The sequence below is a fragment of the Acipenser ruthenus genome, chromosome 48 (assembly GCF_902713425.1).
Source record: "Acipenser ruthenus chromosome 48, fAciRut3.2 maternal haplotype, whole genome shotgun sequence".
Taxonomy (NCBI): domain Eukaryota; kingdom Metazoa; phylum Chordata; class Actinopteri; order Acipenseriformes; family Acipenseridae; genus Acipenser; species Acipenser ruthenus.
This window is the reverse complement of record NC_081236.1, coordinates 1,331,398-1,354,562: the sequence shown is the minus strand read 5'-3', so window position 1 is coordinate 1,354,562 and position 23,165 is coordinate 1,331,398. Positions and strand designations below refer to the sequence as shown.

At 45.2% G+C, this 23,165-nt stretch overlaps 1 protein-coding gene across 2 annotated transcripts; it reads right to left on the bottom strand.

The window, feature by feature from the left end:
• Positions 1-1,993: 1,993 nt before the first annotated feature.
• LOC131721162 (phospholipid scramblase 2-like) lies at positions 1,994-23,132 on the bottom strand. 2 transcript variants are annotated; one of them, XM_059014459.1, is made up of 8 exons: positions 22,858-23,132; positions 18,104-18,164; positions 11,283-11,719; positions 10,919-10,961; positions 9,354-9,574; positions 8,779-8,940; positions 8,036-8,197; positions 1,994-5,791 (listed from the first exon to the last, which is right to left on the bottom strand). In XM_059014459.1, the coding sequence occupies exons 2-8, from the start codon at positions 18,114-18,116 to the stop codon at positions 5,732-5,734; spliced, it is 1,098 nt and encodes a 365-aa protein (XP_058870442.1). In that variant the 5' UTR covers positions 18,117-18,164; positions 22,858-23,132; the 3' UTR covers positions 1,994-5,731. The 2 variants fall into 2 exon arrangements, with proteins under 2 accessions (XP_058870442.1, XP_058870443.1); XM_059014460.1 differs by lacking the exons at positions 18,104-18,164; positions 22,858-23,132 and adding an exon at positions 16,326-16,853.
• Positions 23,133-23,165: the final 33 nt, after the last annotated feature.

The following is a 23,165-nucleotide window of genomic DNA, read 5'->3' as shown; positions in this document are numbered from 1 at the left end:
GAGACAGAAACACTTAGACAGCCACACACACTCACATTATTATTATTATTATTTATTTCTTAGCAGATGCCCTTATCCAGGGCGACTTACAGCTGTTATAAAATATCACATTACAGATATGAGCAGTAACAAAATACAATAAAATGAGTAGGAAATAAATTCAAATGAAGAGAATAAAAAAAATACAGTAAATAATTACATTTGAGAGCGATTTTGACTGACAGCAGTTAAACTTATAGTACAAATATTTGCTTATTGAGTAAACTCCATTAAGAGCAAGCAGTCAGTCCAATAAATGGATGAGAACGATTTCAAATAAGAACGATTACAAAGAAAACACGTGAATACGGATACCTACAAGAGTAAAATCAAACACAAGATACAGAGGATAGAATTATGATTGAGAGCAGTACAGAACACAGCAAAGTGCAGAGCCTCCTGTGTGAGTACAAGATGATGCAGGTGCTGGTACAGCTGGGTGCCATATAGTCCAGTGTAGTGCAGAGTTTTGAGGTTTACAGATGCTGTCTGAACAGGTGTGTCTTGAGGAGGCGCCGGAAGGCGGTCAGGGACTGAGCAGTCCTGATATCCGTGTGCAGGTCGCTCCACCACTGAGGGGCGAGGGTGGAGAAGGAGTGGGGGAGTGAAGGGGGGTACAGCTAATCTGCCGTGGAGGAGCAGAGGGGGTGTAGGGAGAAACGATAATCTGGAGATAGGAGGGAGCAGAAAGGTTGAGACAGCGACAGACACACACACAGAGACACACACACACGCACACACACAGTGCTGCCCTGCTTTGGCTGCTGGGCTGGGCTGGGTTTGCAGAGCAGGGAGGTACAGAAACATTCCTGAGTGGTGAGCTGGTTCCTGCAGCCTCCCCACTGCAGCACACAGCCTGGGCCGGTTACTCCTGTACTTTACACAGGATCATGCAGAAAAAAAAGAGTCGAGGAAGAGACAGGATCACTGCTTGTATAAGACTTGAGAGATCCAGCAGCGAATAACTCCGATTTCATCCCTCCCAAGTGATCAAGGCACGGTTTGAAGCATCGCTGTATCCAGCCGTGTGCAGAGTTATCAGCGCACTCCATTGCTTCTGGAGTTTTCGTTTGCTGTGCGTTTGAAATCAAACCACTGGAACTGGAAATCTTGCAGAATTCTCAGGCAAATTAGTGCTTGTCTGTAAATGTTGACTTTAACAGGACACACCTGCAGTTACTTTATAATAGTAAGAGAAAAGGAACACAGAGCCACACATGATAACATGCACAAGACTTTTCAGAAGTTGTTTCAGATGTCTAATTAAAGCACAAAGCGGTCTAACATGTTCACACACAAGTGCCTGTTGTTTCCATATCACTGATTACTGAGCAGAAACATGGGGCAGTTTGCTCTGCACACATGGGTGTCCAATCCCGATCCTGGAGGACGATTCCACTCCAGGTTTCACAGGTAACATGAGATAAGGGAATAGAAATATTGCATTTTGGAATCCAGCGTTCATTCAAATCCTACGACAGCATGACCTGTCGAATCGCTCTAAAGAGACGCAGAGACCCAAGGAAAGCAACTCTGAATTCATCTGATGATGTTAGTATGCTTTAATATCCCATAACCAGCATACCCTCACCAATTGTCAACAGCGCAGCAGTGTGGAGTAGTGGTTAGGGCTCTGGACTCTTGACCGGAGGGTTGTGGGTTCAATCCCAGGTGGGGGACACTGCTGCTGTACCCTAGAGCAAGGTACTTTACCTAGATTGCTCCAGTAAAAACCCAACTGTATAAATGGGTAATTGTATGTAAAAATAATGTGATATCTTGAAAGAATTGCAAGTCGCCCTGGATAAGGGCGTCTGCTAAGAAATAAATAATAATAATAACAGCGAACTGCCTAGGAATATTCAACTTGGGACTCTATTTAAACTACTTTACCCAGATCACACTGCAGCGTATCGAGGAACCAATTCAACCAGAAAAAAACAAAGAGACACAGTTTTATTACACAGACATCCGTTTTATTTTTTATTAGAATTACAAACATCAACTTCATTTGTTTACTTAAAACTACAGAAACTACAATTAAAATAAGACACTGGACTTCAAACTGCAATACATAAGGCATGTGAAGTAGCTTTAAAATATCTAATAACATCTTTACAATGCTAACCGAGGACTCATTCCCTGTGCGAATGGATTCTGCTACTGGTTCCAATTTTAAAACAATTAAAAAGGTTGAATTAAGCTAATTATGAGTTCAATTAAGGGTCTGGTTAAGTAATTGAGAGCTCAGTTGGAATGAAAACCAGCAGACACAGGGGGTGCTCCAGGTCATCCTTTATAGAAGCAAGAGACAGCGCCATCTAGTTGTCTGCCACTTTGGATCAAGTTTGGCTGGCAATACACTAGCTGTGCTCTAGATGGCGCACTTTTGGCTGATCTAGCCTGCATAATATTTATTATTATTATTATTTGTTTATTTAGCAGACGCCTTTATCCAAGGCGACTTACAGAGACTAGGGTGTGTGAACTATGCATCAGCTGCAGAGTCACTTACAGCTACGTCTCACCCGAAAGACGGAGCACAAGGAGGTTCAGTGACTTGCTCAGGGTCACACAATGAGTCAGTGGCTGAGGTGGGATTTGAACCGGGGACCTCCTGGTTACAAGCCCTTTTCTTTAACCACTGGACCACACAGAATTAAGCTAATTATCAGTTCAATGAAGGGTCTAGTTAAGTAATTGAGAGCTCAGCTGGAATGAAAACCAGCAGACACAGGGGGTGCTCCAGGTCATCCTTTATAGAAGCAAGAGACAGCGCCATCTAGTGTTCTGCTAAGTTTGGCTGGCAATACACTAGCTGTGCTCTAGATGGCGCACTTTTGGCTGATCTAGCCTGCATAATATTTATGGCAGGCAACATGAACGGAGAGCAGCTCCTTTCAGACAAAACAGCACAGACTTAGCAAAACATATTAGAACAGTTTCACACTTCTCAAATAAATAGTGTCGATGCAATTAATGCGGTCTGTACGTTATTGCAAAGCAATCTTTTTATTATTATTTTATGCATTTACAAGAGCGTCAGCGCAACAGGTTTAGGAGGAAAAGCAAAAAAAAATAAAAATCTCAAAGTTACTGTAAGGAAGTGAAATACTCTCTGTTACACAAACCCACGAATGCAGCGCTTTTGAAACACTGGCGTGTGTGTCAGTGTGTGTCAGTGTGTGTGCGTGTGGCTGTTTGTGTTGGAGTGTGCTGGAACACTGCACGGGGGTTCTGGAACACTGCACGGGGGTTCTGGAGCACTGCACGGGGGTTCTGGAGCACTGCAAGAATTCCAGTTGGCATCAAAGTAATTATCACTGGGAAATGGCTTGGTTTTTGTTTTTTTTAACATGCTTTACTGTACCTCTCTGGGCTTTACAATGATCATCTCTGCTTTATTGCACTTCGCTATGCTTTACTACATTTGGTTATGCTGTTACTATGCTTTCACTAGGCTTTATTACAACGAGAAACTTTTATTAAAAAGGGTAGCTCCAGTCTGCAACTGAATGCATGAAACACCACACAGAAGCAATGTGTCAAAGGATGCCTGCGTAGAAGAGGCTGAACTGAGCCTCGATCTCCTTCGAAACGATAAAAACAGGCATTAAAAAAAAGGGTTCGCTGCAAACTTAAACAGACACACTGGTTTAAAAATCAAGAGTCATTAAAAAGTGAAACTACAGAAAACTGCCACTCTGTACACAGTCTGTATGATTCTCTCGTCATTCTTCTGCTCAAATTATATATATATATTTTTTTACAATGCTTACCGACTATTCCAGCAAGAATTCCTTGCGATAACCTTCGGAAGCAAGGTGGGGGGGGGGGGGGGGGGGGGATATAAGGGTTACACAGGCTTCTGAGTACAGCGCGACGCTAATCAGCTTCCCCACGTCTGCTCGGAGGAGTCTTTTCAGAAGTCTAGCAGTAGACTCAAAACACATAATCCGATTTTAAATCATATCGCAAGCAGCTTCAAATTAACAGGACGTCTTTTTAGGGTGTTTGCAATGATTCCTGGGGAGAGCTGAAATTAAATTTTAAAAAAGCCTAATTAGGCTGCTTACTAGTTCAATTAAGAGTCTAGTTCAGTAACTGAGAGCACAGTTGGAATGAAAACCAGACGACACAGCAGGGGGGTCCCCAGGACTGGGGTTGGGAATCGCTGCTCTAGCACATAGCTAGTGTATTCCATAACATTCACACGGAGCAGCAGACCACTAGATGGCGCTGTCTCCCGCGTCTTTAAAGGCTGATCTAGTATACGTTCTATCTCTGAGGCAGGCACTGAGGTCTGAAGAGCAGTCAAAGCGTTCAGTACAGGAGGAACTGCAATTAGAACCACAGGTTGGCACGGCTTAAAAAGGCGGGGGGGGGGGGGTCATTAATCACAGGCTATTCAATTTGAAGCTACTCCCTCTCATTAGGAAAATGTACATTATATAAACTACTCTGTAAGGCAACTTGTACACGGTCTTGTATTTTGCCCAGGCTGAGAAAAAGGGCAGAAAAATGTTTTATTTTTTTAAAAAATCAATTGACTTGCTGTATTAAAAAAAACGCACATGTATTTTACTCCTGTGGATAGAAAACTGTAAAGCGTTCAAAACTAAGAGGGGGTACGCTTCACGGCGCATTGACGAATCGGGGTACTCTCTTTACAAGACATATCGCAATAGTTGGCTGCATAGAGGGCATCGTATCACGACCTGCATATTGTGAGATGCATCATATCGTGATATTAGTGTACAGTTACACCTCCCCCAATTCAAAATGGTCAGTGACTTTCACCACACACCTGTATCAATGCATCAGAAACAATGGGAAAATAGCACAATACACTATTGGATAAGCTGATCTATACACTGGGATATTCACTGCCCCGGACACTTTATTAGGACCTGCCCCTAATATCGGGTCACCCCGATCACAGCCCTGACGTGACCCAGACTCCACAAGGCGCTGGAAGATCCGTTCCCTCGTTAATATTGAGTGCAGAGAGGCCGGCAGAGGATCGGGATGACGAATCCTTCACACAGTCGGATTGAGATCGCTGTGGTGTCCGTGGAAGAAGTCTCTGTCGTGATCCTCAATCCATTCTGGCTCAGTGGAGGGGGGCGTTATTGAAAGCAGCCATCAGGGCTCAGCATTGTTGGCTGGACTGGATGCTTCAGTAAACTATTGGTTCAGCCTTCCAGAGTCATCAAGGGCCCCCGGGGTATACCAGGAGAACATGCCCCCCACCAGGGCCATGCCAAATCGGAGGGGGGGGGGGGGGGACACACAGGTCCTAATAAAGTGGCCGGGTAGTAGATATTTCTCCATGCTAACTAATTGATTTGATCAGCCTGTACCCCTGATAAGACACAAGTGGATGATATTAGAGTATTTTACAGCACTGCTGAATCACCCTGAATTGATTTGTAATTTGGGAAAAGCAGACTGACCCCCCCCCCCCCCCCCCCCAGGGCTGCGAAACGCTCTAAAAACAACACTCCCTGATCAGAATATAAATGGATTAAATCCACCTGATTGTGTGGAAGCGAGGTTTCCTTCTGCGATTTCGCCCGTTTGGTTTGGTTGTTTGAGAGCGGTGCCGCACGCTTTTGAAAAGGAGTCTGGGATATTTTCTTTTTAAAATAATGTTGTGTTGGTTTTGGCGCGGCTTGGTCCTTTCTTCCTCTCAGGAGAGGACGGTGTTGCGCTGGGACATTTCTCCAGTCTTCTCGAAGAACATGAAGTCCTGAAACACACGAGACACAACGGGCTGGTCAGTAACACCCGTCCCCTCTCAATTCAAAACCAGAGCTCTCGGCAAAAACGTTTGCCTCACCTTGAATTTCAGGATTGAGACAGAATTTAAAAAAATCTATGAACAATATTTGTGGGTCACAATACTTGCTTGGGCCCTGTTGCTATGGCAAAGTAACAAATAAACACAGTATCCCCCCCCCCCCCCCTCCCCCTACAGACTAACACAGACCGGTCGTGGTGGGTAAGCTATCCTGTGGAAATTCTAACACACCCAGAACAATACAAGTTATATAAAAAGCATTGTGACAGCTATTGCTCGCTTGCTCGCTTCCTTTGGGATACAGTGGTACCAGAAATGATTCAGACAGACCCCCTTGGTTTTAAATATCTGTAGATTAATGCAATCTCAGTGCTGGGGAACTCACTTTTACAAAAGTCATCTGTTGAACAAAACTGTAGCTAGTTACAAATAGTTACTTCTCAAACTCTCATTTTACAGAGAGTTTGTTTTCCAGGTTTGGTCAGGCTGCAGCTGGAAATATTCTCTGAAGACCCGGCTATCGAACCCGCTCCTCCCCTCCTGTGATTCTGTGTGCTAGCGAGATGATCTGAAAAGCGTTGTCGTGTGACGCGGGAGGCCGCAGTCCTTAATTTAAATGTGACTATCAGCAACCAAGTCATATTTTCACATCAAATGTAATCCATCACCACGTTTCATTATTTGTCTGAAAACCACTGCAGTTCCAAGTTACTGGAAAATGTAATCCAATTACAGTTACACATTACTGGGAAATGTAATCAGATTACAGTTACACATTACTAGGAAATGTAATCAGACTACATTAATTCGTTGCATGTACCGTGTATTAACCCTTTCAGGAAATATTTTTAAAAATAGCTGACACAAACGTATTTTTAATTAAACCTTGCTTTATATGGAAACAAACGGCACCCTCATAGGAGTTCATCATGCATTTTGAGTTTTCCATATGTCCCCATATAAGGTTGCCATGCATGAAGGGTAGGCCTGGCCGCACTGTGTACTGTACTGGCACAACCCAGACCCTTCCCTTACAGAAATAGCTTGACAGCTGACTCTTCTAGCTGTAGTGTATGAGTGACGTTCCGCACAGCTGTGAAGATCAAACACAGCTTTGTGAAACCGATCACTCCGCTCTCCATCCATCACATGCACATGTGGACATGCAAGAGTGACACACACACAGACAGACAGAGTCGTCAGGCTGCAGATCAAATCATTCTTTGAGGTCTCCCCTCTCCCCTCTCCCCTCTCCCCTCTCCCCTCTCCCCTCTCCCCTCTCTCTCGTACTCACGATGAGGAAGCAGGCTCCCAGCAGCACCGCCTCTCCCCTCTCCCCTCTCTCTCGTACTCACGATGAGGAAGCAGGCTCCCAGCAGCACCGCCTCTCCCCTCTCCCCTCTCCCCTCTCCCCTCTCTCGTACTCACGATGAGGAAGCAGGCTCCCAGCAGCACCGCCTCTCCCCTCTCCCCTCTCCCCTCTCTCGTACTCACGATGAGGAAGCAGGCTCCCAGCAGCACCGCCTCTCCCCTCTCCCCTCTCCCCTCTCCCCTCTCTCGTACTCACGATGAGGAAGCAGGCTCCCAGCAGCACCCCCTCTCCCCTCTCCCCTCTCCCCTCTCCCTCGTACTCACGATGAGGAAGCAGGCTCCCAGCAGCACCGCCTCTCCCCTCTCCCCTCTCCCCTCTCCCCTCTCCCTTCTCTCTCGTACTCACGATGAGGAAGCAGGCTCCCAGCAGCACTGCCTCTCCCCTCTCCCCTCTCCCCTCTCCCCTCTCCCCTCTCCCCTCTCCCCTCTCTCTCGTACTCACGATGAGGAAGCAGGCTCCCAGCAGCACCGCCTCTCCCCTCTCCCCTCTCCCCTCTCCCCTCTCTCTCGTACTCACGATGAGGAAGCAGGCTCCCAGCAGCACCGCCTCTCCCCTCTCCCCTCTCCCCCCTCTCGTACTCACGATGAGGAAGCAGGCTCCCAGCAGCACCGCCTCTCCCCTCTCCCCTCTCCCCTCTCCCCTCTCCCCTCTCCCCTCTCCCCTCTCCCCTCTCTCTCGTACTCACGATGAGGAAGCAGGCTCCCAGCAGCACCGCCTCTCCCCTCTCCCCTCTCCCCTCTCTCTCGTACTCACGATGAGGAAGCAGACTCCCAGCAGCACCCCCTCTCCCCTCTCCCCTCTCCCCTCTCTCTCGTACTCACGATGAGGAAGCAGGCTCCCAGCAGCACCGCCTTCATCTTCACGTCCAGATCCAGGGGAAACTGAATCCCGAAGTTATCCGTGTCGGTGAAGACCTCCTTCAGCAGCCCGCTCCACTGCTTACTGATCCGACCCACACTGGCACTCTCGTCCTTCGTCTTCAACTGAGCACGAGCGCAGGGGAGGGAGGGAGGAGAGAGAGGAGAGAGAGGAGAGAGAGGGGGAGGGTGAGGGAGAGGGAGAGAGAGAGGGTTAGAGAGGAGAGACACACACAAACACAGGAGGGAGGAGAGAAAGGGAGAGAGTGAGAGAGAGTGAGAGAGAGAGAGGGTGAGAGAGGGAGGGAGGGTTAGAGAGGAGAGAGAGAGGAGAGGAGAGACACACAAACACAGGAGGGAGGATAGAGAGAAAGGGAGAGAGAGGGAGAGAGGGGTTAGAGAGGAGAGGAGAGACACAAACAGGAGGAGAGAGAGGGTTAGAGAGGAGAGAGAATGACACACAAACACAGCAGAGAGAGACAAGCAGAGAGGAGGGAGGGAGAGAGAGAGAGGTCAGAGAGAAAATTAGAGAGTGTTAAACAGAAAGAGAGACACAAGCACAGGAGACACAGGGTGAGTCAGAGACAGCCCTTGCTTACTGTTTACTGATCAGGATGATAGTGGAGCTCTGAACACATACAGAACAATCAGACGCTCAGCAGGGCAGAGTCTGGAAACGCTGAAAGGTAAGGTGGGGTCTCTGGTACCTCGAAGTTGATGTCTCCGCAGCAGTTGCAGGCGAAGCAGGGCCCCACCACCCTCATGACGGTCTCCCTCGAGGCGTTCTGAATGGAGAACTTGGGCAGGAAGGGGTGCCACGTCTGAACCACGTAGCCAATCGTGGTGCCCCGCGGAGCCTGAACCTCCAACTGACCATCAGAAACAAACATGAGTTAGCAAAGAGGCCACACTGCCTCCCTCCCAGCGTCTCAGCTACAAAAACTAGAGCCACACTGCTTACCTCCCTCCCACTCCCTCCTCAGCTCCACTAGAGCCACACTGCCTCCCAGTCCCTCCTCAGCTCCACTAGAGCCACACTGCTTCCCTCCCTCCCAGTCCCTCCTGCACTAGAGCCACACTGCTTCCCTCCCTCCGTCCCTCCTCAGCTCCACTAGAGCCACACTGCTTCCCTCCCTCCCAGTCCCTCCTCAGCTCCACTAGAGCCACACTGCCTCCCTCCCTCCCAGTCCCTCCTCAGCTCCACTAGAGCCACACTGCCTCCCTCCCTCCCAGTCCCTCCTCAGCTCTAAGCTCTGTGCTGTCGCGGTGGGTGGCGCAGTACCTCTTGCAAGCAGCAGGGGCACCAGCAGCTGGCGCACTTGTAGGGCCGCACCAGGTGGATGACCTCCTGGTCGTTGTTGTCGGTGATCTTCATGTTGAAGTGGCGCAGGGAGCCGCAGCAGTTGCGTGTGCAGCAGTCGTTCTTCTCGGTGGCCTTGTAGATCTTCTGGCCCATGCTGTTCTTGATTTCGTATTTGTTGTTGGTCTCGAAGCCGATGAATGCTGGGACAGAGGAGGAATCGAGACGATGAGACGGCGGGCGAGCGGGGCGAGAGATCTCGCGCTGAAGAACACCTCCCTTTTTCTACAGCTGGGATTTAGTTATTTAAGGGGAATGGAAAAGACTTTGATGCAGAACCTTGCGGGCCAGAATTTTTGTCGCGCTGAAGAAAAATCATACGATTCAAAAAGGAATCTACAGCTCTGGCCAAAAGTTTTGCATCCCCTAGAATTTTAGGATTGAGTCATTAAAAAAGACATTAAAAACTATATGAACATAAATTAGATATTTTATTTATCATGTAATCAAGAAACTACAAAAGGATATCGCAGAACCGGACGCCATAACAGCAGTATTTCATGTTGGATTTCATAACGTCAGATTTGTTCCTGAAGCATCTGGAAAACTACAAAGCGGTGTGTGATTCAATATGTTAGCGTAACATTATTCAGCAGGTTTCATTTGACTTTATCAAGCAAAATGAGTTCATTCTACAGGGTGATGCAAAACCTGTGGCCAGAGCTGTATAGGAGAACAGGACAAAAATATATTTTACATCTGTACAACCTCAGACTGGGATCTAGGAGTCCTGCGAGGTTCCAACGTGACTGCTAAACACACAGCACTAAGATAAGAACCTAAGAAAGTTTACAAACGAGAGGAGGCCATTCAGCCCATCTTGCTCGTTTGGTTGTTAGTAGCTTATTGATCCCAGAATCTCATCAAGCAGCTTCTTGAAGGATCCCAGGGTGTCCGCTTCAACAACATTACTAGGGAGTTGGTTCCAGACCCTCACAATTCTCTGTGTAAAAAAGCGCCTCCTATTTTCTGTTCTGAATGCCCCTTTATCTAATCTCTATTTGTGACCCCTGGTCCTTGTGTCTTTCAGGTCGAGTCCCCTGGGGTTGACATTGTCAATACCTTTTAGGATTTTGAATGCTTGAATCAGATCGCCGCGTAGTCTTCATTGTTCAAGACTGAACAGATTCAATTCTTTTAGCCTGTCTGCATACCACATGCCTTTTAAACCCGGGATAATTCTGGTTGCTCTTCTTTGCACTCTTTCTAGAGCAGCAACAGCCTTTTTGTAACGAGGTGACCAAAACTGAACACAATATTACAGATGAGGTCTTACTAATGCATTGTACAGTTTTAACATTACTTCCCTTGATTTAAATTCAACGCTTTAAATTCAGCATAAGGCAGGACCTTGAGGTCCCGTCAGGACTGAAAGGGTTCAACTTTATTGCCTAGAACTTCCTGTTACTGAACCTTTTTACAATGCAGTACAAATCGCCCAGCTAAGCAGACTCCCCTGAATTCAGCCGTTTCATTTCAGCTCCTACCTTCAAGGAGTTCAACCTTCTGGTGAACCAGGATCTGATCGATCTGAAAGAAAATAAAAGACAGCAGAAATCCTGAGCCCTCTGTTACACACACTGGAGGTTTTTTTTACTTTGTGCAATCTTGTTAAGTTAAGTCCGTGTTATCTGTGCTTTATCCCCTGGTACAGAGCCTGCTCTTCGGTTCCAGTTGAGTTTCAGCTAGAAACGGTGGAGCAGGTTTCCTGGAAGTCAAGGCAAGCAAACTGAAAACTTTCTTTAAGAGATCGGCTTTTTAAAATACAGTTTCTTTCAAAACACATAAAAAAGTGATACCGTCACCCAGACTACTGAATGAATAAAAAGCATGCCAGCTCTCCCTGCCTACCTGTGTGAGGTACTCCAGTCCTGGGGGCACGCCGATGGGCACGGCAGAGTAGGGGGTGACCTTGTTGTGGGGATCGTGTGCCGGGGAGGGCCCAGGATTGGTGGGGGCAGGCTGGTACCCGTGTGGGGGGCTCAGCGGACCTGGTTGGTAGCCCCCGGGTTGTGCGATAGGGGCAGGCTGGTAGCCATGGGGAGGGGGGGCCCCAGGCTGAGGTTGAGGGGAGGGCTGGTAGCCATGGGGAGGGGGGCCTTGGTAGCCCCCAGGCTGAGGTTGAGGGGAAGGCTGGTAGCCCCCGGGCTGAGGGTAGACACTGAATCCTGGAGGGGGGGCGGGCTGGGTAGGATCTCCATATCCGGGCTGAGCCATGGGGTAGGGGGGCACAGAGTATCCCCCGGGCTGTGGAACTGGGTACGGGGGCTGGTTCGGAGGTGGGTAACCTGCGGAGAAAACACAGCGAGCTCATCAGTGACCTACAGCCCCCCAAACAGAACACAAGATTATTATTATTATTATTATTATTTATTTCTTAGCAGACGCCCTTATCCAGGGCGACTTACAATTGTTACAAGATATCACATTATACATTATTTCACATTATACAGATATCACATTATTTTTACATACAATTACCCATTTATACAGTTGGGTTTTTACTGGAGCAATCTAGGTAAAGTACCTTGCTCAAGGGTACAACAGCAGTGTCCCCCACTGGGGATTGAACCCACAACCCTCTGGTCAAGAGTCCAGAGCGATACGTCCCCCGTTCGCAGACACTCACTGACAGCGTGGATCTGACAGCCAATGACAAAACAGTAAGCCTTTAAACCACAACAGGGTCTATGGAAACAGACTCCATGTGTGAAGATAAGAACATAAGAACATAAGAAAGTTTACAAACAAGAGGAGGCCCCATTCAGCCCATCTTGCTCGTTTGGTTGTTAGTAGCTTATTGATCCCAGAATCTCATCAAGCAGCTTCTTGAAGGATCCCAGGGTGTCAGCTTCAACAACATTACTGGGGAGTTGGTTCCAGTTTTTTTAATTTGGATTAATTGACTTTCTGTTCGGTGGCTCCCTCTAATCAAGTTGAGAGAAAACAACTGCTCCTTCTGAGAGCGGAGAGATTTATCGTGGTACAAACCCACACTGAAGACTGCCCTATAGATCGACGTTTAAGAGACTAGATATCTCACGCACCAGCGTTTCCAGCAGGGACCCTCAGGGGTACCAGTAACCATGTGCAATCTTAAACCCCATTTCTACCCCATTACAAGCGGATTTCTCACTGAAAATGTGACGGCATCATCGGATTATCTGACCATTCACTGCAAAACGACATCAGAGTGGCAGCTTTGACTCCCCTTCAGGAACTTTGAAAGATCACAAGAACACCTCTCATCGTCACTTCGCATTTCTCTGCGATCCGGTGAAACATCAGGCTCCCACTGCATAGCGTTTTGAGACAATCCTGGTTTTACTAGGAGTTTAACAAAAGACCCGAGCTTGCTCCCTACACACCGTGGCTAATCAAGCTTGCATTAAAACCTGGAAGGGGTGAAACTGCTACGCAACAGGAGTCTGATTCCCATCCCTGCAACGCGACTGAGAGATGTTGGGGTTGAGGAATCGAATCGTCATGCCAGTGCGTTCCCGTTGTAAACCCCCTGCTCTTTGGGCAGGTGGGAGTGACGCAGGCCCACGACAATGGAAGAATGTTGCAGAGTGAGTCTGACAGGTTTGTTCAGCCACTGAATGGTCTTTCTGCATGGTCTAGACGTCATCTAACTGGTTTTCCACCCTTTATACAGTCTAGGCGCTGTTACAATGCAATCAGCATGGATTAGGGTTGCAGGTAGGGCATTCGGCTGCCATGAAAGTTAAACACTGCGTTGCATTCCAATGCGTTCCCTTGAATAGCTTGTTAGTTTAGCACGAAAGGGCAAGTCCTCCCTTGGTTACAGCAAACATGCCTGGTTTTTCTATCACGGCTCGCTCTGGTAGCGTGATCCGAGGCACCACACCGAACGAGGCCCCTGCAGAAAACAGAGGCTCGTCCCACACAGACCCAGGGTCAGTCAGAAACACAGAGATAGCAGCATCATTTGCTGAAACTGTAAAATCCAGCTTCCTATTTCATTCAATTACAATTCCAGCTACAATTATGCTACAGTAATTACAATTATACTAAAAGTTACATAAAAACAACAACATGAACATGATTTATTCTAATAATCATCATCATCATCATCATCATCACAGGTACAAATACAGAAACTGCTATATAACCCCCCCCCCCCCCCCCCCAAATTAAAGTGGTTGAAAATACAAGAACAATGATCGTACGACAAATGTGCGTAATTGAACTGTAATTGATCAATTATATGGGACAATTACACCCGCGTGCCAAGGTTCAACTACAGATATTATTATTAGTTTATTTGACAGACGCCTTTATCCAGTTATGCCTTGATTGCAGTTCCGCTGTAATTTCAATTAAAAATGACTCAATGACAACAGAGGCCCATCAACACCCCTGGATCCGCACACAGAGCAGTCCGAAAGCGCGGAGAGCGAGAGAGAGTCGAGGCAAGCTTTTCACATCTGTTCATGGTAATTGGAAACAGACGACAGGCTGTATAATTTATAACAAGCATGTCAGCGACACACATCCCCACCCCCCACCCCCATTGCCAAGGCTGGAAAAAACATCCATGAGATGGAACAGTGGATGAGCAGGGCTCTACCAAGAGCACAGACTGGTGTAGGGTGAGCAACAGCACTGAGCAGTTTAATGCACAGACATTTGTACAAGACTCTTGTACTAGCCTACACATGCCTTGACCAGACTGCACCCAGCTACCTCCAGACCCTCATCTCTCCCTACACCCCCACTCGACCTCTCCACTCCGCCTGCACTAGAAGACTAGCTCTACCTCCTCTATGCTCCCCTGCCTCCAGAGCCCGCTCCTTCTCCACCCTTGCTCCGCAGTGGTGGAACGACCTTCCTACAGATGTCAGGACTGCCCAGTCCCTGACCACATTCCGGCGCCTCCTTAAGACTCACCTCTTCAAACAGCACCTGTAGAACTCCTCTGTTTGTATCCTGGGACACTATCACCCTTCATTTAAATGTGCTTTATTTTTCTCTTATCTGCCCCCTATTTTACTGCATCTAATCCTGTACTTCAGAATACTGTAATCTGCCAAGTGTTTAACCTGTAGTACTTTGTATTTAATCACATCCTGATGTAACTATCACTATTTAATCATATCCTGATGTAACTATCACTATTATCTGCTGTATTATTGAATTGTGGTTTGTCACACTTGAACAAAAGTTATTGTATTTCTTGCTCTTATTGTATTACTTGTATTGTAACACTTGAAATGTATTTGCTTACGATTGTAAGTCGCCCTGGATAAGGGCGTCTGCTAAGAAATAAATAATAATAATAATAATAATAATAATAATAATAACATAGAGAACCACAACCTGATACTGAAACAACGTTGACAGCAAGTTTCACCACAATCAAGCGGGTTTCAAGATTCACGGAAAACACAAACGCCACGGGTATTTGTACAATACATACGATCCAGCGATTTAAATGATGGGACTGTTTAGTTAAAAGATACAAGTTAAAACGAGACAGGGAGAGCGTGGATTTCTACCAACTATAAAACACGCTTCATTCAAGAATCACTTGGCGAACTGCAATGTGCTTGTGGTCCTGCATCTCGATACATGCCTCTATCACGATACATCATGTAAACATCACTGCGATATGCAATGACATGTTACACCCCCAGAATATTATTATTTATATATTTGGCAGATGCCTTTATCCCAGGCGACTCACACAGGTGTTACAGGGCAGCGCAGAGTTACAATGCAAGCTTTGTATTTAAATACAGTGTAGTTTACAGTCAGTGCAAATAATAATACTACTAGAATACAATATGAACTAGGATGCTATGTATAATAATAACACTACTAGAATCCAATATGAACTAGGATGCAGCAAGTTAGGATTACAGCGAGTTATATCTACAGTGACAGATTAGAAGTGCAATAGTGCAAGGATAGCGCATCAGCTGAGGATCCAGTAACGTGGTGCTGAGGTCAGGCGAGTCCAGTGCAGAGTGCAGAGCAGGAGGGGCGGATCAGGAGATCTACAAGCGCAGGTGATTAAGCAGGTAAGGTATTAAACATGAATTGCTAGAAGGTAATTATTTCCCAGTGCAGTGTTTATAGCAGCTTTAAAAAGTCTCCTGTGGCCTTGGATTTGTTCTGTTCACTGCACAATGAGTCAGATTCTCTATCTTTTACAGCACTGTAATAAATGATTTCTATTGCCGGGACTCCTTTCCGGTTTTGCTGTTCAGTAATGGCGCTTAGCGTTCCTTTTATTGGGTTGCTGGGCACAGTTTTAAAAATCACCATAAATAAACTTGTTTTAAAACGCTACCAAATCGCCTCTCACAGCCGTCGTCGAGATTTTTATAGACGGTATATATTATAGGCACACACTTAAAAAAAAAAAACACACACACAATTCTGTAATAAAAAGACGTCAAACGTTCTCCTGGTAGCTGATCTCGAAACTCTTAAAGGACCTCAGTGATTCAGCCTCAACATCGTGACTAGGTAGCCCAGCCCCTCACCACTCTCACTCACACTCTCCCTCTCTCCCTCTCTCTCCCTCTCTCTCTGAAGAAGTGTCTCCTTCCCTCTGTCCTGAGTCTCCACTTCCCAGCTGCGTCCTCTGGTCCTGGTTTTAATCTCATCCCTGCCTAATTATTCTTTCTTCCAGGCTGGATTCAGTTCCCTTGCTCTCTGGAGCTCCAGTGACCCTAGGATTCGTCTGGTTCCTCTGCATAAGACTCTGACCAGCTTGTGGCCGACCAGAACCGAACACAGCACCCCTAGCCTCTCCATTTGTACACTTTTGCGACAGCTTTCTGTCTTTTGAATTGTTTCTCCACAAACTCTAATGACTATGGCATTTTTCCATGCTCCCAATACCATAGAAAAGTCACTCACCTTTTCAGAGGAGCAGATCTGCTTTGAGGCAACGCGGTCCTTTATTGGAGCAGAAAGAAAGCTGGCGAGTTTCAGAGACTGTGCAGCTGCTTGTGTCTGATCAGCTCGCTTCTCCAATAAGGATCTGGGTGTCTGGAACTCTACCTGGTTAAGATTTACAGGATCTTTCCTGCTCAGCAAGTTAGCCCCGCCTACTACAGGTCCCGATTGGAGAATTGTGCTGAGAAGGCGGAGTCAGAACAAACAAGGCGGGTCAGCTTTGGTTTCATCACCTCCGACACTCAGGTGATTAGTGTTTGTAGCCAACACAGTAGCTCCATAGATCTTTAAGAAATTTCCGTTTGCCATACAGGCACAAAAGTGTAGTTTTGAAAGATACACATTTTACAGTGTTTTATTTATTTTTTATATCTGGTACCGCATTAGGCTAAAGAAAGTTCTCAGTTATGCTAAAGAAATCTGTTCACACTTCCTAGGTCAGTAGTATCGTCCGAGCCAGCCATGATAAATACCAGAGGCACTTGTGTCCCCTCCTCTAAAAACTTTTAAACGTTAGAAAAAAAAAGGATGAGGACATTATTACACATTGCTTATTTAAATACAAAAGTTTAATCAACAGGTTTTCTTGAATAAGATACTATTAGAGAATTGGGAGCGCCTGGGGTTCGAAATTTGCAGGACCTGCGTGGTTTTGTACAGTGCAAATAAGCAGATTTTTTATATATCTTTTTAATATAAAACAATATAAGAAACGCAGCAGTGCCAGTATATTATTTGTTGTAGACACTACACTTCGATTCAAATCCTTATGGATCAAACGTGAATTTTAACAGCGATGCCACTATCCAAATACCGAGAAGACAAGAGTGCTTGCACACATAAAGTGTGGTGTGCTATTAATTATAAAATCACATTCAGCAATAAAAGGAGCTTAAGATCAGAGTGGATTTAGTCACCACTATCCACAGAGACTCAGGTTGATTATCGCAGAGACTATCATCGTATTTATCTTGCTCTTAATTGTATTATCACTTGTACTGTGATTCTTGAAATGTATTTTTGTTTACGACTGTAAGTCGCCCTGGATAAGAACGTCTGCTAAGAAATTAATAATAATAATAATAATAATAATAATAATAATAATAATAATAATAATAATAATAATAATAATAATAATAATTATCAACTCTAGATATTGTAATCTATGTATACAAGGGAAGAGTCTAGGAAAGACTCAACACAAATGGAGTTACAGGAGATATTTATACAGGATTTTTACAAGCTTGAAGACAAGGTGTGTTTGATGCATTTTACAGCTGTGATACCAGAAAGTTCAGTCGGACAACAGGTAGGGTATAACCCAAGATCTGATCAAATCAGAGCCATTGTTATCAGAGGTGGCCTAGACATGGGGTGTAATGTTATTCAGAAGCTTGAGGGGTAACAGTTACCCTTCGCTGATGTAATCACTGTCTGCTGCAGACTGAAAAGCATTTCGTATTCAGTTAATGCTTTTCAGTCTAGTTGTAAGCAGATCCTAACCAACCATCCCACTTCAAAAGTTTCTAAATACACCAGATCGGATATTCCGGTTTTATTTCTGAGTGTTACACACGCACAACGAGGGATGAAATGCCTTGTATTTTGCTGCAAAAGTGCAAAAGGGCCTAAATAGAGAACTGGAATGAGTTAAAATCGGATAGGCCAGGTTCTAGTGCATCGTTTCTGCTGTGGAGGGTGCAGGTGGCTGAGAGAAAATAAACAGGAATGTGTCTTACCAGGGCCAGACATGCTTCACTGCGCGAGAGTCAGCCTGCCTCCTCACTGGTCCAGAGGTTACTAGGAGACGAGAGAGAGAGAGAGAGGGGGGTTACACTCTGAAAACAGTCCAGGCAATACCCCAGGGGGTTACTCGCTGGCTACACAAAGTCGAAATATTCCTGCTTACAATGTCAGCTGTGAATCACTCCAAACAGCAAGGCGAGGCGAGGCGAGGCGAGGCGAGGGATAAACTCCCATCGGCTTTCAGTGAATTAAGAGAGGAAAACAAACTTAAGAAAACCCTGCAGTCCTTTGTTTTAATTTAGAACAATTATTTTACCCTTGATTTTCTCCCAATTTGGAACGCCCAATGATTATTATTATTATTATTATTATTATTATTATTATTATTATTATTATCACTCCTCAGTGGGCGTCCTCCAATCCCACGAGCCAATGGGAGTCTTTTTACACCCAGGAACTCGACAGCAGATGCCCGCAGGTTACCAGCCTGTGGAGAACAGTGACCAGCCCAGCAAATCTCTGCCCCCAAGCTCACTCACCTGGCCTGCAGGGGGCGCCGCAGAGCGGTGAGGAGAAACAGTCTAAGCCAGATCCCACCTCCCCAACTCCCAGGAGCGCCAAAGCCAACACGGAGCTCCCCCCCCCCAGAGTCCCCAGCGAAGACTGGCTGTCTCACACAACCAGGATTGGAACTTGCGATCGCTGGTTGTGTGACTCACCCTGCACACCGCCAGGTGAGCCACTCAGAGACCCCTCCCACAGTCCTTTGTGATTAATGCTGATCAACCCCAGGGTCTATTACAATTATAGCAGAATTGTTTGCTGAAAATTACAAATGCAATTACAGTGCTGCTTGGTTCAATTAGTTACAATTATGCTACAGTAAATATACTAAAAAGTATCAAACAACTACACACATGTTTAATAAAGAAACATACTAGAGAACTTAGGATGCTCCAGACAAGCTCAAAAACTATTTGAAAAAGTTTGTCATTTATTTGACAAGCTCAGAGGCAGGTGTGAGGGTGCAGTTTGAAAATCTATTTTAGATCACACATCTCAATTTCAAACTTCCTATACAGCTCTGGTCAAAAGTTTCGCATCAGCTAGAATTTTAGGCTTGAGACATTAAAATAAAATTTTAAAATATATATTATATATATATATATATATATATATAAAAACTGTTTGAACATAATTTAGATTTTAATAATTTAGATCATGCACATCACAGAAACTACTAAATGATATTGCTAAGTTATATTTTCACATGAAATGTAATCCGTCCCCATGTTTCATTTCATGACTGAAAAAGGAATCTCTGTAGTTACAAGTTACTGGAAAGAGTAATCAGATTACAGTAATGTGTTACCTCCCAACACTACAGCTCTGGCCAAAAGTTTAGCATCACCTATAATTTTAGGATTGAGACAATTTTAAAAAATGAACATAAATTTAGATTTTTTTTACTTAACATCATGCAATCACAGAAACTACAAAATGATCTTGCAAAAGTCTACCGGAAACCATAATAGCAGCACAGTAGTATTTCACGTTAGATTTCGAAATGTCAGATTTTTTGTTAGGTATGTGGAAAACTACAAAGTTAACGTAACATTATTCAGCAGGTTTCACTCGACCTTATGAAGCAAAATTAGTTCAATCTACAAGGTGATGCAAAACATTTGGCCACAGCTATACATAGGAAACTTAACATGCTACCATTATAAACACAGTGACAGAAGAGGATTGAGAAATGAGAAGAATCCGAGAGAGGGAGGTGGAGAGCATTGCTGCTTTTGATGTGGAACGGCGCTACTGCATTTAACAGACGCATCTCAATGCTCTGCAGATCCGAAAAATGAATTGGGGAATCCCTCAAAAATGCAGTGGAACAGCCAAGCCCCACGGCATTATCTCTCTGCAGGGCTCTGGAGCTCAAATCCAGCTCCAGCTGCTCCCACAACACATGACAGCGGGCAGGTAACCATGCACCTGTAACTCTATACCACACAAAGAGACAGGCAGCGAGGCGCAGGCAGGGCTCTCACACACCCAAACACAGCTGCTGGCTTCAAACCCCCACAGTGTCTAACAGCAGTCAAGCAGGCACGCCAATGATCTGGCGACCGCCTTTAATCAGGGAGATAAAACTACACCCAATTAGAACACAAGACGACCCTTCACAGAAGAGAGGATCCCAGTGATTCAGCATCAGCAACACGGCTAGGTAACCCATTCCATCCCCTCCATAATCTTAGCTCGCTTATGCTTTTAGGTCTGGTCTGGCTGCTCCAGATTATTATTATTATTATTATTATTATTTATTTCTTAGCAGACGCCCTTATCCAGGGCGACTTACAATTGTTACAAGATATCACATTATTTTTACATACAATTACCCATTTATACAGTTGGGTTTTCACTGGAGCAATCTAGGTAAAGTACCTTGCTCAAGGGTACAGCAGCAGTGTCCCCCCACCTGGGATTGAACCCACGACCCTCCGGTCAAGAGTCCAGAGCCCTAACCACTACTCCACACTGCTGCCCAGTTCTTTCTGTGTTACGGAGGGAGCAGAATTGAACACAGTCCTGTGTCACCAGTGTGTCACACACCCTCATCAGAACCTCCTTCGATTTGTACTCTACATTTATGCCTGCAGACCTCACATTCAAAGAGATGTGACTCCAGGTGCACTGTTGTAACCTGATCACCTGCTGTTTTAAGCTACTCCGAAGTGAACAGCCCAGTTGATTAAAATGTCAGATGGCTTCCTTGGTTAACTTTAGTCATGGGACACACAGGCGGATTTCTGCAACCCGAAGAGAGACAGTTTAGGATTTCCTGTGGATTGTGAAACCATCCGACAAAGAAGCTGCGATGAAGGCTTCTCACACAGAGCGTGTCTTCATCACTCAGACAACTCTTACAGAAATACTGCTGATAAAATCTGATACGACTAGCATATGCAATCCATGTTTTGTCTAGTGCCTTCAACTGTGTTAGTGACGTCAAACTAGATAAGGGCTGAGTCAAGCAGACCAGCGTTTGGGCTCCAGTGCCTTCATCAGTGTTACTGAAACTAGAAGAGACCGAGTCAAGCAGACCAGCGTTTGGGCTCTAGTGCCTTCATCAGTGTTATTGAAACTAAACTGAATCAAGCAGACCAGCGTTTGGGCTCTAGTGCCTTCATCAGTGTTATTGAAACTAGAAGAGACTGAGTCAAGCAGACCAGCGTTTGGGCTCCAGTGCCATCATCAGGGTTATTGAAACTAGAAGAGACTGAGTCAAGCAGACCAGCGTTTGGGCTCTAGTGCCTTCATCAGTGTTATTGAAACTAGAAGAGACTGAGTCAAGCAGACCAGCGTTTGGGCTCTAGTGCCTTCATCAGGGTTATTGAAACTAGAAGAGACTGAGTCAAGCAGACCAGCGTTTGGGCTCCATTTCCTTCATCCATTGTTATAGTACGCGGATACATTGTACACTACTGAAACTTTTGAAACTATGCAAGTCTGAGCATGTTTCTCCCTCCCTCCCAGACACTGACATTTGTGCTGAATTGTGTGCTGGTGTTTGTGTTGTGGATTACACCAATGCCCACTGTCTGTCTGTCTGTCTGTCTGTCTGGGGGCTGTGTTGAGACCACTCACCAAACTCATTCGTGGCCTGAGCAGACTGGAACCCAGGACTCCAGAGGCCGGTTAAAAACAAGAATGAGAAGCTAGGGAGGGAATTAGCACACTGTCTGTCTGTGCCACCAAGCCCCCCGTTTCTGTTTTCGACATCCCTAGTGTAATTAACAAAGTTTTAAGATTGCATTGTCTATATACTGTAACTGAAGCCCTTTGAGAATGTAAAATCAACGACGTCTGCCGAGCGATACTGTCGGTGAGAGCGAAGTAAACACAGACTAAGATATTTTACAAGAGCGTGATTGTGGAGGGTACTGGTGTTTTTTTAAAAAAAAGATTCGTATTTAACTAAACTTAACTTAGGGGGCGTTTAAATTGAAGTGAGGTTTGTATTTCCGTGAAGTTGCCATCGTTTTCAAAACGGAAAAAAACTAAAGAAGAAAAAAATAAATGGAAATTAAGCCGTCCAAAAAAAAAAAACGTGGCTTTGTTTTGACAATTTCTTACTGAAGCGAAACCAAATTCGATTTAGACCGTTTGGCAAAAGGATAGAACAACTATCAGAAAATATATTTAAAAGAACCGATCACTCGTCGTGCTCAGCTCAGAATATTTATTGTTCTCTGTAAAGCAGACGCCCTCGTTTTTATATTATTTAGGGTACGATAGAGAACTACCATTAAGAGCTACAGCCGCCATTTTCTGCATTTTTCTTTAAAAAAAACGCAATTCTCTCAAAAACAACAAATAATGCTCGAGTGTTGTTTCCTCTGTACCGTACTCTTCAGACTTCCCCCCCCCCCTCGACAAAAAAATACCCCCCAAAGGACTCTGTTTATTTCTGCGGTTGCTGCATTTTTTCTTTTAAATCGTGATAATAAACTTCACGTTGTCCTGGGAGTTTAGCTCATAGTAAATACGTTTTTTTGTTTGTTGTCACATATTTATACTTAAGAACGCATTTATTATTATTATTATTATTATTATTATTATTATTATTATTATTATTATTATTCAGAGGGGGAAAAAAACACGCAGCCTCTCCTGCTTGAAACCAAACTACAACAACAAACACACAACAGCGACTAGCCTACGTGTCGTGTTGTTTTCTTACCTTTAAAAGACGAACGCCGACAAATAATTTCCACCCAAAACCAGATCAAGCCCGTCCGGCGGCAGCTGATGTCTTTTGTTGAAATGTGAAAGATTTTGACAAGACACCGAAACAAAAACGACCTCGCTGAACTTCCCCCTCCCTCTCAGTGCTTGCGTGTTTATGTTTTGAGTCACACGATATTCATTAAGCACGGTTTTTTTTTGGAGGGGGTTGGTGAGTTACTGCTGGAAATTCACCCTTATCTCTGTAACATTTAAACGACACCTCCCCTCTCTCTTTATTTCTCAAATGACCAACCCAGAGGA

What these genes read in the sequence shown, in the direction of transcription:
- LOC131721162 (XM_059014459.1), bottom strand. An exon ending in GCCCCTGCTGCTTGCAAGAG is followed by an intron (nt 8,941 to 9,353) that starts GTACTGCGCCAC and finishes TCTGATGGTCAG; the next exon opens with TTGGAGGTTCAGGCTCCGCG. An exon ending in TGGGAGCCTGCTTCCTCATC is followed by an intron (nt 5,792 to 8,035) that starts GTGAGTACGAGA and finishes CGTGTGTTTCAG; the next exon opens with GACTTCATGTTCTTCGAGAA.